Raw genomic sequence first — 15,451 nt, 5'->3', positions numbered from 1 at the left:
ATGGTGCTCAAGGTACCCTGCTGGTCTCACCATCCTCCCCCTGCCCCCCGAACCTGCAGTGGGGGAGAAAGGAGCCCCACCTGCCAACCTTGAATGCTCATCAGTCACACCAATATTTCAGCAATGGTTTATTCTGACCCTGTGCCCCAGGGGGCCCAAAAGGAACTTGGGGGAAGAGTGGGGGTGGGGAACAGGAGCCTAGGGTCCATGGGAACAGGGTGACCCTGGTTGGGGCATTTGGGTCTCATACTCTCTAGGTGCTGCCTGAGCATCCTGAATTGAGGCAAGGACTTGGGGAGCCCCATGGCTTGTGCCCTTGATGAAGACTGGGCCCTATTCTGAAAGGGCAAGTTTCTGGTATTCTAGGGAGCTAGGAAGAGGTGGCAGCCCCAGTTACCTGCAGGGTATCATCTAGGGGCCCTGGTAGGGGGTGAGTTGGAGGGTCTTGGGGCTCCACGGCCCCTGTGCCATTGGGGTACTCCACCCTCTCAAACAGGATGAGCATCTCACAATGTGGGGTCTGCGGGAACAGGTCCACAGCCACAGCCTTGACAGGCCGGAAGGGGGTGCCCTTCACCCGATTCGATGGGGCCCTGCAGAGGCTGAGGTGAGAAAGGAGTGTCAAGATCAACCATATGGATCTGGCCAGGGGCTCCTGTGGGGGAAGGGGAGGTTGCATGCTGGACCCCAATCCACCCCCAGGTCCCTCCACCTCACACTCACTCCACAAAGTTGCCCATGGCTGCCCGGGGGTTGCAAGAGACATACAGGAGCCGTTTGAGGTTCTCAGCTCTTCGGACAGCCAGGATCACTTTGGAATCTGAGGAGGCCCAGATTTGGACAGGCATCAGGTCCGAGGCTACGCAGCTTGGTGTGCCATCCCGACATCCCTGCCCACTGCTTTCCCCTTAACAGTCCCCAAATGGAGACCACTTACGCAGGCCAGCACGGGGAGGGTCCAGGATGGCAACGAGCTGCTGGGAGGCCAGTCTGTTCACCAGAGCGGGCACCAGGTCCTCGGCTCTTCCACAGTGGAACTCAACATTGCTCAATTCTGGACATGGCACGACAGCCAGTCAGGGGACCAAGGACACTCTTCCCCCACAGGGCTTGCCTGGTGTCCTGAGGTCCCTGGCCAGAGATGCATTAGGAAAGCCTGTTGTCCAGGGAGCCTCAGGTACCCTGGGCACATGTTAATCAAGTCAATATAATGCAGTAGGAGCCCTCCTGTACTCTGCCCTCACCCTACCATCGGCCCTAAAAACTACCTGGTGGGTCTCAGGTGCTGTGCTGAGGTATGCAGCAGAGGCATCTGCTGCCCACCTGCTTTGTGGGGTGTTGGCTCTCACCATTGTCTTGGGCATTCACCCGGGCATCTTCCACAGCCTCTTGGCACAGCTCAATCCCCACAACTCTCTTTACCTTCTGAAACCAGGAAATGACAGACTCAGCATCCTGCCCCATCCTGTGGGCTTCTTAGGGAGGGGAACAGCAGGAGGCATTTGGAAAATGGAAGAAAATCTGCAACAGGCTAGTTAACGTTAGTCTTCAGGCTGGGGATCACGGAGGATCAGGAGGCAGATGGCAACATCGGTGGGTGGGGAGGGTACCCTCAGGCAGGGCAGGAGGGCTCACCGGGGCCAGTGCCAGGCCAATGGTGCCAGTGCCACAGCACACATCTAGCACTGTGGTCCCTGTGTCCAGCTGGGCCCAGTCCTGGATGACTGTGTAGAGCACCTCAGCTGCCAGGGTGTTTACCTGGAGGGTGGAAGAGCAGTGTCAAGGATGTCAGGGGAGCCCTGCTGCTCAAGTTGGCCTCCCTCCCTCCCACCCCCACCCCCTACCAAGCACGTGCATTCCCTGGGCATTCTTCCTGCCTTGGGGCCTCTGTGGCCCAATTCCCAGCTTGCTCACTTTCTTCCTACGTCTCCCTATCCTCCCTTCCCCTCCATCTAACCATCGGAGAGCAGAAACCCAGTCCTTAGACTGACCCTCAATCCCATGAGGTTGCCTGGCAACCTCACTCAGCCTCCTAGCTTTTAAAAGCAATTTGAGGCTGATACCACCACCCCTCAATCATGAAGTTCTTTTCTGAGTGTTAGAGCTCACACTAGAGCCCTGGCATAACTTCCACTTCTGTTCCCACACCCCACATATGGCCCTCCAAAAGGTTGTCAAAGAATCCAACGGCAAATGAGCTGTTATCTACCATATGATCCTTGTCACTCCCCTGCCTGGACATTTGCCCTAGGTCTTGCCAGGCTAACCCTTTGTCACCGCCCTAGCCCACTGTCTACATCGCACCCTGACATCATGTCAGGCCTCCCTCCATGTGTCCTCACGATCCCCAGAAATTGGACTACCTGGAAGAAGGCGTGAGGGGAGATCCGGAAGGTCAACCCCAGCAGGTCCTCATGGATGCATCGGTCTCCAGCCACGTGCTCCAGGGGCAGGCCCTCCTGACTGGGAGTCTTTCTGTGGACGGTGGGGTAGGTCTATCAGTATCAGGTAGGTCCCCTGCAGGGACCCGCCCCACCCCTACCCAGGCTCCTCACCGCTGTCCCTCCTCTACAAAGTAGAGGCAGGTCACCCCAGTGGCCTTGCCTGGCCCTGCCATGAAGTGCTGTGCCAAGGCGGCCTTCAGCCCAGCCAGTTCCTCAGGGCTCAGCTTCTGGGTAAGCAGTAGAAAAGGCCTTGTAAAGTTGCATCACAACTCACTGTGGCCCAGATACCCTCCCCCACCCAGCAGGGCCTCCTCGCCTGAGACCTGAGGGTGGAAGTAGACAATGGCCATGGCTTGGCCACGGCGGCTGGTGCGCACAGTCAGCTGTTTCCAGTGGCCTGAGTATGTCTCTGGGTTGTACGCTGAGTATGGAGTGGACCTGTGGGAGCCATGACCGGCCCTGAGTCCCCAGTATCTGCCAACCAGGACTGAGCAAGCAGCCCCCCCTGCTCACCCCTCTAGGCTCACCCACCAGATCACAATCCCAGGATACACCAGGCAGGCCCTCTGCTCCCAGACCACCACAGGGCTTCTTGGGGCCCCCAGCCCAGCCATAAGCCCTCACCGAATGAACTCCTGGAAAGCCTTCACCACCTGCTTGGTGGCCCCAGGGATGTGCACGGTGTCAAAGGGGGCTGCCACAGCACATGTCCCGCCCTTGTACTTGCCAAGCCGACAGCCAACTGTGTTGTCCTCCCCGTCCACCCCGACGCCAACCAGAAACTCACACTTGTTACGATATTCGGTCTGCAGGGAGGGTAGGGGGAGGCAGAGACATGCCTAACCTTACCCTGGCCATCCAGCAGGACACAACAGCTCACCAAGTGAGAGATGGTGGTGAGCAAGAGACTCTAGTTCCCCCACAGAGCCTGGCAGTCCAGGAGATGGGCCTGACAACAAGTAACAGTCAAGTGAGATATACCAAGAATAAACGCAAAGCACGAGAAGGGATGGCAAAGACAAGTGAGAAGAGCTCCTTTAAGAACATGAGGTGAGTTTCTGGCTGCACCAGCCAGGCCTGACCTGCTGGGGTGATGGCCTAACCCCCTCCAGGGGACAGCAGGCCTTGTTGTGCTTGTGCCTCTGTGAGAGCAGCCAAGGCAGCAGGGCGCGGTTGGTGCTCCCAATTTCCCTGCAGGATGAGGTGGGGCCAAGGTTGGACTCAGCCCACTGCCTCTGCAACCCTCCCCAGCCACTCTCCAAATACCCAGGTCTCCAGGGCCCCTCCCTCAGAACCTCAGTGTTCCCATTGGTTACATATGGGTCACACTGGCTAGCAACCCAAGACCATGCAGGCCCTGAGGATGTCTGTACAGGGCCCAGGATGGCTGAACAAGCATAGAGCTGAGCAAAGTTCCAGGGCCAAGGGGGTGATCTCCACCCACACTCACTTGGCCAGCTTCTGCAGCACCTGCTCGCACTCCAGCCGTTTCCGCTCAAGCTGCTCAGTGTAGGGCACAGTCCAAAGTGGGGTCACGACATCTGCGATGCATGTGGCCGCTGGCTCACCCTCATCCTCATGCCGCCTCTTTCTGGCCATGGGATCAGCCTTGGGTCGGGCCAGGCGCACGCTGAGTGGACGGCCCTTCCAGAGGGCACCGTGCAGCACGCGCAGGGCCTTGTCCCGCTCAGCGGCACTGCGGAATGTCACAAAGGCGCAGGGAGGTTGCCCAAAGAGTTTGGTCTTATGAGGCTGCAGGCCAAAGCGGCCCAGAAAGCGTCGGACATCACTGAAGCTGGCGTGGCGGGGCACGTTCTGCAGCTCCAACTTGAAGATCTCCGAGGTAAACAAATCGTCCCTGATGTAGCTGTAGAGCCCAGGCCGAGGTACAGACTCTGCAGCTGCCCCAGCCCCACCTTCCTCCTCCTTCTCTTCCTCCTGAGGAGCTAGGGCTGCAGGGCTGCCCTGGGCACTGCTGCTGTCCTGGACGCAGCCCTCCATGGGCACAGGGCCCTGTGGAGACAGGCAGGGGCTGGGCTGTGGGCTGCACCCTAGAACCTGAACGCGACAGTTCCCTAGCCCCACACCCAGACCTCCATTAGTGAACCCTACGCCCAGCCTCACCCCCATTCCCTTCTTCCCTCTTCCAACTCACCTCCCATCCCACTTTTCTCCCAACCGCTTCCTACTCCGCCTCCATCTCCATCCCCTCCCATAAGGTCTCCCATCAGAATCTCCCTCCACTTTACTTCATTGTCGGGTTTATCACTCATCGTACGGTCCTCCGCTGCCAGGACTGGGGGATTCCACGAGGTCCGCCTCCGCCACCTGGTCCTGGACCTGGCAAAGGGAGACAGGCACTCAGAGGGCGGGTGCCACGCCGCGAGATCTATTCCCGGCTCCACCCCGGACGGGGGTGGGACGCGAACCCTCCGTGCTCAGGTTCGGGTCTCCAGCATGGGGTGCGCCGCCTGCCCGCCAGGGGCCTGCGCCAGCCGCTCACCTAGCCGGCAGCGATCCCGCAGCCAGCGCGTGCAGCCGAGGCCGCGCGTCTCTATCATCCTGGCTTCCGGTGACATCATCACCACGCGTCAACTCCTATCGCCAGCCCCTTTCCCGAGCTCAAGGGGCGCGCGCTGCGGTGAGGCGGAAGCGCGCGCGAGGGCCGCCGGGAGTACACGCTCCCCTGGCTGCCGGGCGGGCCAGGCATGCGCCACGGGCGTTTTGGCGGGAAGCGCGGGGCGGGCTGGACAATGAGAGTGTCCGCCGTGTGAGCCAATAAAGCTGCACGGGTTTTGAATCGCGTCGCGTTTCCCGCCGCCGGGGTCAGGGGTCGGGGTTCGGGTCGCGGGGCGGAGGGAAGAGCGGGAGGGCGGGAGGCGCCGGCGCCAGACGCGGAGGGAAGGAGCTACGACTAGCCGCCGAGAGGCCGCGGAGCCAGCGACGACCGAGCCAGCCGAGCCGCCGCCGCCGCCGCGCCCCCATGGCGGCCGCCAAGGTGCGGCCGGGGCTGGGGTGGGGACTGGGCGGGGGCCGGGAGGCTGAGGCCGCTATCGGCGGCCACGTGGGCGGCCCGCGCAGCCGTCGCCAACCCCCGCTGGCCTGTGGGCTCGGCTCCTGTGGGGCCTCAGTGGCGCGGGGTCCGGGCTTTGGGGAGCGCGGCCTGGGGGTTCGAGGCCTTCGGAGCCAGGGCGCGCGATGCCTTGGGGGCGCGGGCTCGGGGGCTGCCAGTCGCCCGCGTGACCTTGGGGCGGTCCCAAGTGGGGCCGGGAAGCTCCATCCAGGCGTGGGGCGGCCCGCCGCCCAGCCTCTTCGGTCTCGAGTTTACTTCACCGTTCGCCTGAGAAGTGAGGCTGGTGGCGGGTTTCCCCTGGCTCGGCCCACTTGCAGGCTTCTCACCAAAATCGTGCGTCCCTTCCTCCCGTCGCCTACGCAGCACTTCATTCATTCTGTTCTCACGTCTTGAGCCGCCACAGGCCTCTGCGGCGGAAACTCAAGTTCCAGCCTGGTGGACGGGTCTTGGCCGAACCGACCCAGGGTGGGGGCGGCTTTGTTGACTGCGGGCATCTGCTCGGGTGAGCTGACCCTGGTGGAGGCGTAGTCTTTATCCAATCGAGGAGAGCAACAAAAGCTTGTATATTTTCTTTTTTGGCTCGAGTCTGGTAGGGAAGTCTCCCAGCTTGTGGATTTATGGATCACCATGCCACGTGTTCTGTGAGACTTGAACATCAAATATGATCTTGAACCTCAAATATGATCTTTTGTGCCCTGTAGTTTTCTAAACTGCATCAAAATCTTAGGGCTCTTTGAGCGAATTCTGTTGACGCATCAACTTTCTGATTTAAAATCAAATTGTTGACAGAACTGTGAATTCCGTGTAAACAGTAGCCCTCCCCTTCCTTTCTACTAAGTAAGAGCTCAGATTATTTTCAACTAGTAAAAACCTAAACGGTCGCTTTTTAAAGAGTTACACTCTCTTTGAGATCCTCTTCTGTCATTGCATCTTGATTACTTGGCCTCATGATTATTCACATTTTACAGATGAGGAAACTGAGGTTCAAAGTGATGAGGCAGTTTCTTATCTGCCGGTAAGTGGCTCAGCTTAGGAGTCCCAGTCAGTCTGTGCACAGATATGATTGATGGATCTGGGGAGGGTGCTTTAATTCAGTATCTTACTGCACTCTGATTGTGTATGCAAACCCTTCCTTGCGTGAAAGGCCTAATCTCTTGTTTTGGGATGAGGCCGTTCTCTAGGAGGGGTGCCCACTGCTGAGCTCTGTGTAAGGGGCAGACTCCAGGGCCAGCAGTCACCTCTCTGCACCTCACTCCCCACAGGACACCCATGAGGACCATGATACCTCCACCGAGAATGCAGATGAGTCCAACCACGACCCCCAGTTTGAACCTATAGTTTCTCTTCCTGAGCAAGAAATTAAAACGCTGGAAGAAGATGAAGAAGAGCTTTTTAAAATGTAAGTAAGCTCATGTTGTTCCAGAAAAATGTATCTTTTTTTTTCAATGTTTATTTGTGTTTGAGAGAGAGACCGCAAGCCAGCAGGGGAGGGGCAGAGAGAGATGGAGACACAGAATCCGTAGCAGGCTCCAGGCTCTGAGCTGTCAGCACAGAGCCCGACCCAGGGCTTGAACCCATGCACCATGAGATCATGTCTTGAGCCGAAGTCAGATGCTTAACCGACTGAGCCACCCATGCGCCCCAAGAAACGTATCTTTAATGTAAGATTGAAGTTAGTTTTTATGGGTGTCAGTGTCTTGGCCTGACCTTAAATCGGACTGAGGCTAAAGAAAGGGCTTGGGATTATGTGATGGCTAATTCTACATGGAAAATCAGGGCTGCTAGGGGTGCCTGGGTGGCTCAGTCGGTTAAGCACCCGACTTTGGCTCAGGTCATGATCTCTCGGTTCGTGGGTTTGAGCCCTGCATCAGGCTCTGTGCTGACAGCTAGCTCAGAGCCTGGAGCCTGCTTCAGATTCTGTATCTCCCTCTCTGTCTGACCCTCCCCTGCTCACGCTGTGTGTGTGTGTGTCTCTCTCTCTCTTGGAAAATCAGGGCTGCTGTTAGAATCCACTCATTGGATAACTTTTCACTGGGTGCCCCTGTTTCTGGGTGGCCAGTGCCGTGGAGAGCACAGGTGCCTCTGGTGTCTTGTCCCTGCTGCTCTGCCCGCCAAGGTGCATCTCCACAGCCTCCTGTTCCTGTCACCTTACAGGCTTGCTACCTCCAAGACTCCCATGGCCTCCTTTCTCTGATTGAACAGGAGTCTCTACCATTATTATTATTTTTCTGTTGCACCCCAGACTTCAGCATCCTGAAGTTTATGAACTCCCAATTCAGTGTTTTTAATGCACAAAAATAATTCCTAGAATTACACATGAAAATGGATGGTGTTACGCTTACTGAGGTTACTTTCTAAAAATTATCCTACATATATTTGACACTTTCAGTGAGAGGCTATAACAGCAAGTGTCGTATTTAAGTAGCACTGGCACCAGCCATGTGTTGAAATGTCTGCAACAAAATCCACACTGCTGAGACTGACCTATTGCCTATACTCAGAATCACAGGAAACCCGAGGCTTAGTCACAAGTTAATGGAAACAGCCTGGAGTGTTTTTCCTGTCCCAAGTAGAATTCCCCCACCTGCTTCAGATTCTATCCAAGAAGCCAGATGAGGGTTTGAGTACTTTGCTATGAGTGAGGAAGCAGGACAGTGATCCCTCCCTCTAAGGAAGGCAGGCTGGGGAGGCCTGGGGAAGGAGAGTCACATACATCCTTTTGGTCTCAGAGTGGTTGGGTGAGTCCCTGAAGATATTGGTTCTCCACGTCTCTGTTTTGCCCAGAAATGGTGCTGCAGCCAGGGACTGGCTCATCCCAGGAGCTGGTGCTGCTGTTCTCACCCTCCTCAGCCCTCAGAACTGCTCTTGGTGTCCTGGACACAGGCCTTTCCTGAGGGAAGTGAGGCCAGCAGGTCAGGGCCCTTGGGCTCCAGGTGAAAACTCGGGGGCATTCTTGTGAGGGCACTGTCTCCCTTAACAGAATTGAGTTTAGGAGAGAGAACAGAGTGTGGTGCAGGAAATGGACCAGCAAGGCTGGGGTCCTGTGGGTAAGGAAATGGAGGCCATCAGCCTAAAGTCCTAAAGGCCCGACTGCTGGGCTCACACGGGGGCCCAGCTGGGTGGGGCTTTGGCTGGTCTCAGTGTGAGGTGCTACTCTGGGCAGGAAGGCAGGTTGTTGGGTCAGAGCCTGGTGGCCTGAACAGACAGGTCTGCAGTCCCCTCTCTGGGCTGGGGAGCCTGGGAAGCACAGGGGGCATTTCATAGCAAAGGGAAGGGCTGACTCTGTAAGGGCAGGGGTCCTCAACCTCCACCTGCTTCCATGTTACCCCTGTGGGGACACCGGAGGCTCCCCTGCACTGTGATCAGAGCCCAGCATTCTCAGGGGGTGTCTGTTGGAGAAGGTGGGTCTTTTTTTTTTTTTTTTTTAATGTTTACTTCTGAGAGAGAGAAGGTAGGTCTTTCTGTTGGAAAATTCTGTGGTTGTAGAATTTTCTTTTCTTTTTCACTTCATTATTCCAAGTAAACACTTGGAATGTTGCCTTGCTTTTTTGGTAAGTTTTCAACTTAACAGTTCTAGAGGTACAAAGAAAGGAAGGGGCATCCATGGAGGCTCCAGGCACAGCTATTTGTTTAATGCACAGAAAATAAGTGTTGTTTACCAGCAAATGTTTGACTGTTTATTCCTTCTCCACGCACATTTAAGCTGTCTTGTAATGGCTTTTCTTGAAGGCGGGCAAAGCTATTCCGATTTGCTTCAGAGAACGATCTCCCAGAATGGAAGGAACGAGGCACCGGTGATGTCAAGCTTCTGAAGCATAAGGAGAAGGGGACCATCCGCCTCCTCATGAGGAGGGACAAGACCCTGAAGATATGCGCCAACCACTACAGTAGGTGGCCTCTTGGGAGCATGGTTTCACTCTGAGTCCCACCACCGCACATGAGGATACCGTGAGATCTTTGGGCAGCTTGCTTTCAGTGCCGGGCTAAGAATCTGAGAGTGCATTATGATGTAGAGTGCATATTTGCGGCATGTTGAACTTAAAATAGGAAGTGAAGTTTTCCAACACACCCTGAACTCCAAGCAGACCTGCAGAGAAGCTTATGGCATATGAGGTGTGGAGCCCAAGCAGACAGGACATGATGGGGTGGATGCAGAGCCCCAGTGTGGGCTTGGGATGCAGCGCTTGCCCAAGAACTGGGCAGTGCTGTGAGGATGTGTGCTCCCATTTGTATTTGATGTGCCCGGTAGGCAGCCTTCCCACTCTTTGGTGTGTTCTGTCCCTGCCAGGTGTTCCCTGGGGAGGACACAGAAGGGGAGGGGTGTGGAGAGAAGGCGGCTGCCTCATCCTCGGGTGTCTGTGAGACCAAACAGGTAGTGAGTGGTGACAGGTTGAGGCCCTTGGGCAGGTGTGATGCCCTAACCCTGATCTCAGTATGGTTGAGGGAGGTGGGAGGGTCTGGGGAAAGCCTCACCAGGCCTGGTCTGTAAGTCCCAGTCACATCAGTCTGTTGGCTGCTGGGTTGCCCTGCAGTGCTACGTGTGTTCAGAAGCAGATGTGTCTTGGGCTCCATTCCAGATCCGGTGTCATGTCTGGGTTACTGGGTAGAATGCATGTCTGGCAGGGCAGGGCCCCTCATCTGGGCACATGGGGTGATCTGGCAGGAACCTGAGCAGAGCAGCTCTCGAAGGTGGTGTGGAAGGATGGGTGGGTTTGCAGAAACCTGAGAGGTGGTAGGGAGGGGCTTTCTTGCCCTTTCTTAGGGGCCATTCCGGCAGTCCTCTTGTGCCTCCCCCTCTGCCCCCGCCTGTGTGCTCTGGCTCCTGGCCTCCACTCCAATTTGAATTGCTCCCAGGGGACTTCCCGACACCCTGTACTTCTTCGGGAGCCTTGCGTGATCACTGGGTTGTTTCTCAGTTGTAGGTGGCTTCTGGGCCCCGTACATACCATAGACCCTTAATGGGCCAGGTGGGTGGTGGCATCAGGAGGCCATGACATCCTTGTGCTCTGTGCAGGTTGAGGGCTTGCCAACCTGTCTTGTGCAGGATGGTGTAACTGTTCCTGATTAAGACGGTCATATATGCTCAGGTCCCACATCCCTGGAGACCTTTGCCAGGGGCACAGGGGTGCACAGGTTTGCCCTTGTTCTTGGCGCAGTCTGTCTCCCTTTTTTCTCCCTTGGGTCTATGCAGAGTCTGAGGACGTGGGTATATCTGCCTATTCCAGGTCCATGGTGTACGCACATGTCACAGGGCCTATGGTGTCTACTTCTGTTGGCCTTGTCTCCTAGGGACCCTGAACAATGCAAGGCTGACTCCATGCTCTCCTGGATGATTACTCCACTTACACCTTCTGTCCCCCACTTCCCAATGGGCCAGCTACCTGATGGTGTGGCTGAGCAAGGATAGAACTACATGATGGGTGCTCCACAGGAAGGGCTGGGCATGAGCGGCCCTGATGGCGTTGCAGCTCTTGTTCCAGTGGGATTGGAGACCCTTTCTTAGGTGTTCTCCTGGTCACGGAGCAGGTCACCCTATTCCCAGATTTAGGACAGTCCGGTGTTTTTTTGGTTTTCTTCCCAATGTTTATTTATTTTTGAGAGAGCGCGTGAGCAGGGGAAGAGCAGAGAGAGAGGGTGACACAGAATTGGAAGCAGGCTCCAGGCTCTGAGCTGTCGGCACAGAGCCCAGTGTGGGACTTGAACTCACAAGCCTTTGAGCTTGAGATCATGACCTGAACTGAAGTCGGCCACTTAACTGACTGAGCCACCCAGGTGCCCCAGGACAGTCCTGGTTTTAAGTGAACATGGGACATTTTCCAAGAGGTTTGAGTAATCCCTTGTATCCCACAGGAGTTTGTCTAGGCCTGGTTGGTGGTCTCCAAGGCAGGACCTCAGCTTGGCAGGGTGGTCTCACAGCAGTTGTCAGGATCCTCACATGGCTCTTCTTCCCCAGTCACGCCGATGATGGAGCTGAAGCCGAATGCGGGCAGTGACCGCGCCTGGGTTTGGAATACCCACGCCGATTTTGCTGATGAGTGCCCCAAGCCAGAGCTGCTGGCCATCCGCTTTCTAAATGCTGAAAGTAAGCAGAAGGGCGGCCGGGCCCTGGGTACTGCCTTGCCGGGAGAACTGAGAGTGCCTGTGAGAAGCTTGTGGGAGGGACCAGTCTTACTCTGCTGTGTGGTGCTCCCTCAGGGGCAGGAATGTGAGCGCTGCAGTCAGCCTGTGTACCCTCAAGGATTCATCTGGGCTCTGACGTGAGCAGTGCCTTTTCTCTCTTAAGCTCAGGGGGCTGGGCATCCAGTCTACCCAGGGCAGGCCTGTCCCCTCACAGCCACCTGGCTGCCAGCAGGGTCCGTGCTGGGATCCCAGGCCCAGATTGACCTCTCCCCAGCTTGGGCATCTTTTCCAGCCCTGATTGTCAGAAGTGCACAGTGAGCCTTATCTAGCAGCTACTCTGACATGAGTGAGAGCAGAGTGTCCGGCCAGGAGGCCCCTCCCCCCTTGGTTTTACATGGCCACCAGTGCTGTGTACCACTCTGCCCAAATCATCACAGAGTAGATGGAGGGAGATGGCCCAACTTAGCCACCAGTCGCCAGAGGGACTTGAGAAACAGTCACTACTCAGTCCGGGCAAGAGTGAGCCCAGGGCCGTGACCTCATGTCAGAACTGGCTATGGGATGAGCCCTTTGGGAATCTTGGCGCTTTAGACCCTCTCAGGCTCTTAGGAAGTCTATTCTCTTCTTTCCACAGATGCACAGAAATTCAAAACAAAGTTTGAAGAATGCAGGAAAGAGATTGAAGAGAGAGAAAAGAAAGGTGATGTGGAGTTGGGGGTGGGGACTTCCCTGGCAGACTCACTCTGCACCTGGCTGCAGCCTCAGGCAGGTGCTTTTTCTGTCTGCCAGAGAAACATCCCAGGGTGCTGTGACCACCTTGACCTGTCAAGGGTGATGCAGTTGTCTGGGGACATGGTGCTTCTGGAGAGTGAGCTGGCCATCGAGGCCCCAAGCACATGCTCACTGGCCTGGCCTCACAGCACCCAGGCTGGCAGTCAAGTAAAACAACATCTGGCTAGAGCCCACCAGAGGCTAAAGGGGGCTTCAAGAGGTCCTCACAGTCACCTGCTTGCTTGGGGCCTGATGACGGCTGCCCTAGCAAGTGACCTGATATGGCTGAGCTGCTTGACAGTGGTTCTAGGCATGAGCTCTTATTTGGGTGACCCTGGAGGCTGCCTTGGCGGGCACATGGTGAAGTGGCCTGCCCTGTGGCCTTTGCCCAGGGTCATAGGAGGCGGGTGGGCTGGGGAGAGTGGTGCTTCTCAGTTTTCTTACTTTGTCCCCCTACATCTTAGCAGGATCGGGCAAAAACGACAATGCTGAGAAGGTGGCCGAGAAGCTAGAAACTCTCTCGGTGAAGGAGGAGAGCAAGGAGTCGGAAGACACCGAGACCAAGGATAGAGTGGAGGAGGAACAATAAGCCACCTTCCCTGTTTTCTCTTCCTTCCATTCTTCTTCTCCTTTTTCTTTTTTAAAATTTTGCCCTGCCCCTTCTTTTCAGTTTGTTTTTATTCTGTTTTGTTTTTACAAGGGACTTTATATAAAGAACTGAATTCCAACATTCAGGTTGTTTTTTTCTAAGTTTTGGCCCTATTGAAGATGACTTCAGAAAATCCATTCCCCAGTCATGAAAATGTACTGTGCTAACTTTCTTTTCCATAGTGGAAACACTTATTTATAGTCATCAAAAATAGTGAATAAACAACACATTTGAAATCTGCGCAGAGGGCAGGACAATGTGTGCGCCGGCCCTGTCCTGGGAGCAGTATGGGTTCCCACTGGCTCCTTGGGTCTCACTTGTTGCCTCTGGCTCTGCTGTGGGCTCAGGGCAGCCGTTGGCCCCTGGGGCCATGGGGCAGCTGAGGTGGGGCAGGTGGGCTGGGGAACTCCTCGTGCTTCTGCCCTGTGGCAGAGAATAAATAGGCTTTTTTTGGTTTGTTTGTTGTTTTTTTGCCTCTGGGGTAGGGAAAGGAAGACCACCAGAGTACCCTGACTTTTGGTGCAAGATGGCCAAGTGTGTCTCCAGGCTTTGGCCAAGGCCAAGTTTGGTTGGGCCTCAGCCCTGGCGGAGGGAAAGGCCAGTCTCAACGCACATGTCCAGTATGGTGCACTGTGTTAGTGGGGCTCGGCCCCGCGGCCCTTGTTGGGACACCCCACTGACATTCTTGGAGAGAGCTGTCCTACCCGCTCACTCATCGTGTCTCCATCTGGGTACAATTTTGGACATCTGCAGTAGCTTTAAATAAAGGGACATTCTCAAGAATGCAAATGGGTTAGTGCCATTTGGGGGTTTGTCTTATAAAACAAATTGTGTCTAAACATCTTAACTGGGGAAAAGGGTTTTCAGTGCACCAGCAGGCTTTCAAAGCACGTGTCCCAGGAGACTGCCTGAGTTGTGAAGTGTGGCCATACTGCCCTCCAGTGGGGGAGGAGCAGGTTAGGACTGGGCCCTGGAGTGGATGTACTCATCACTCAGCTGTACTCGTCACACACCTGCTGGAGGTGCTTTACAGTGTGGCCAGTCTATGACCTGCGTTCTGTTCTGTCCAACTTCCCAGTGTGTCCTTGTTCCCTCTGGGGGTATACCTCCAAAGGAAGCTGCTCTTTTCTTTTTTAGAGCCAAACTGAAAACTTTGCTTGTCAGCATGGTTGTGTCCTGGCAGCCTTGGGCCTCTAGAAGCACAGGTCTGGGTGCTCTTGAAGTTAGTGCTGGCACAGAGGTCCTTCCCACCAAGGAAGGACATAGAAGCTTGTGCAATGCACGTTGCCTATCTCAATGAATTGGGATTTTGATGTTGTAAAGGATAGGTGTTGCTTCCCTGTGGGCCTCTGTTTGATGCCCTGATGTGTGAAAGGCAGCCCAAGGCTTGCTCTTTCAGGGAAGGGCAGTCAGACAACCCTTACAGCACAGAATAGTTGTTTAATAGTCTTTGCTTTGGGCTCCAAAACAAGATAAATCCCTCTTGAGGTAAACGCAGGTGGGTGACTTCTTTCCTTTTGGGCGATGAATTGTGTCTCCAAGGGGATAAAACCCTGACAGCGAGGTAGTAGGCCCCTCAGAATGGCTGGGGAGCAGAGCTGTGTGTGTGTGACCAGTCTACATTACAGGGTGCTGCACTTAAAAGGTGTGGCTTGCTGACAATGCAGTGTGCTGCAGAAAGGGAGAAGTGCAGTCCTGACAGTTGGTCTCACCAGGATGAGCAGGGATGCTGAGGCGGGAAGGGAAGGATGACTCTGCCTTGCTCCCCAGCCAGTGTTTTCTTCAGCTGGGTTCCTCCCTGTGGCACAAAGGCAATGGTGAGCCAAAATTGAGATGCTGACAATATTGGGGATGGAGTAAGAAGTGAGACGTCCCTTTCTGTTCCAGGTCAGTCCATTGGGCTGCAAGTTGGGCAAGCTTTCTGCTGTGATTTCCTTCTTTCTAGGGGTCCTTAGGGAGAGGACTCGTGGGGCAGAGGTCTCACTGGGTCTCCCCCCAGCACCCTTCTCCTCCGCCAGGACTCCCCTCTGTCCAGGCAGTCTGCAGGGATGTCACCAAGGAGGTACCAAGCACCCTTCTTCCCATGACCAGTGCTTGGCACTCACAGCTCTCAGCTGTCCTGGCATCCCTACACAGACCTGGAGTCAGACCTGGGTCTGAGCCCTAGTTGGGAGTGTGTTGGGAGGAATGTCTCCCCGAGGGTGGGCTCACATCCAGAGGCTTCCAACAGCCTGGGGTCCTGGTGCTGGGTTGCAGAAGGGCAAGAGCAAAGGTGAAGCTGGGGGTGGGGTCCGTATTAGCTAGAGTCTTTAGAATGTGAGGACCCTGAATCTTCTGTCTGGTGACCTGAGGTCACTAGAGGGCTGAGGCAGAGGTAAGGAGGTGTCCACTCAA

General features: G+C 55.6%; 2 protein-coding genes and 1 non-coding gene across 4 annotated transcripts; 2 read left to right on the top strand and 1 right to left on the bottom strand.

Annotated features, from left to right (window-relative positions):
• Positions 1 to 113: 113 nt before the first annotated feature.
• On the bottom strand, positions 114 to 5,024 carry TRMT2A (tRNA methyltransferase 2 homolog A). The gene is made up of 13 exons (XM_039242868.1): positions 4,948 to 5,024; positions 4,694 to 4,784; positions 3,895 to 4,457; positions 3,527 to 3,635; positions 3,069 to 3,250; positions 2,768 to 2,882; positions 2,556 to 2,671; positions 2,364 to 2,475; positions 1,636 to 1,758; positions 1,350 to 1,425; positions 938 to 1,054; positions 724 to 820; positions 114 to 602 (listed from the first exon to the last, which is right to left on the bottom strand). Exons 2-13 carry the CDS (start codon positions 4,715 to 4,717, stop codon positions 371 to 373), a joined length of 1,866 nt encoding a protein of 621 aa, XP_039098799.1. The 5' UTR covers positions 4,718 to 4,784; positions 4,948 to 5,024; the 3' UTR covers positions 114 to 370.
• A 266-nt stretch (positions 5,025 to 5,290) lies between these two features.
• Positions 5,291 to 13,513, top strand: RANBP1 (RAN binding protein 1). 2 transcript variants are annotated; one of them, XM_039242869.1, is made up of 6 exons: positions 5,291 to 5,442; positions 6,780 to 6,916; positions 9,247 to 9,404; positions 11,471 to 11,599; positions 12,272 to 12,337; positions 12,873 to 13,513. In XM_039242869.1, exons 1-6 carry the CDS (start codon positions 5,428 to 5,430, stop codon positions 12,995 to 12,997), a joined length of 630 nt encoding a protein of 209 aa, XP_039098800.1. In that variant the 5' UTR covers positions 5,291 to 5,427; the 3' UTR covers positions 12,998 to 13,513. The 2 variants fall into 2 exon arrangements, with proteins under 2 accessions (XP_039098800.1, XP_039098801.1); XM_039242870.1 differs by having other exon boundaries at positions 5,293 to 5,442; positions 12,876 to 13,513.
• On the top strand, positions 12,370 to 12,495 carry LOC120238880. The gene has a single exon (XR_005530320.1). It is a non-coding gene; the product is annotated as a small nucleolar RNA SNORA77 (small nucleolar RNA).
• Positions 13,514 to 15,451: the final 1,938 nt, after the last annotated feature.

This window comes from Hyaena hyaena, unplaced genomic scaffold, assembly GCF_003009895.1.
Source record: "Hyaena hyaena isolate Hyena2069 unplaced genomic scaffold, ASM300989v1 scaffold_219, whole genome shotgun sequence".
Lineage (NCBI taxonomy): Eukaryota > Metazoa > Chordata > Mammalia > Carnivora > Hyaenidae > Hyaena > Hyaena hyaena.
The sequence above is the reverse complement of the archived record's forward strand: the minus strand, read 5'-3'. Positions and strand labels throughout refer to the sequence as shown.

What these genes read in the sequence shown, in the direction of transcription:
- TRMT2A (XM_039242868.1), bottom strand. Translation starts at nt 4,717, where the DNA reads ATGAGTGATAAACCCGACAATGAA. An exon ending in TTAGGCCATCACCCCAGCAG is followed by an intron (nt 3,251 to 3,526) that starts GTCAGGCCTGGC and finishes CCCTCCCTGCAG; the next exon opens with ACCGAATATCGTAACAAGTG. An exon ending in TTGTCTACTTCCACCCTCAG is followed by an intron (nt 2,672 to 2,767) that starts GTCTCAGGCGAG and finishes CTGCTTACCCAG; the next exon opens with AAGCTGAGCCCTGAGGAACT.
- RANBP1 (XM_039242869.1), top strand. An exon ending in GAAGAAGAGCTTTTTAAAAT is followed by an intron (nt 6,917 to 9,246) that starts GTAAGTAAGCTC and finishes CTTTTCTTGAAG; the next exon opens with GCGGGCAAAGCTATTCCGAT. An exon ending in CCGCTTTCTAAATGCTGAAA is followed by an intron (nt 11,600 to 12,271) that starts GTAAGCAGAAGG and finishes TTCTTTCCACAG; the next exon opens with ATGCACAGAAATTCAAAACA.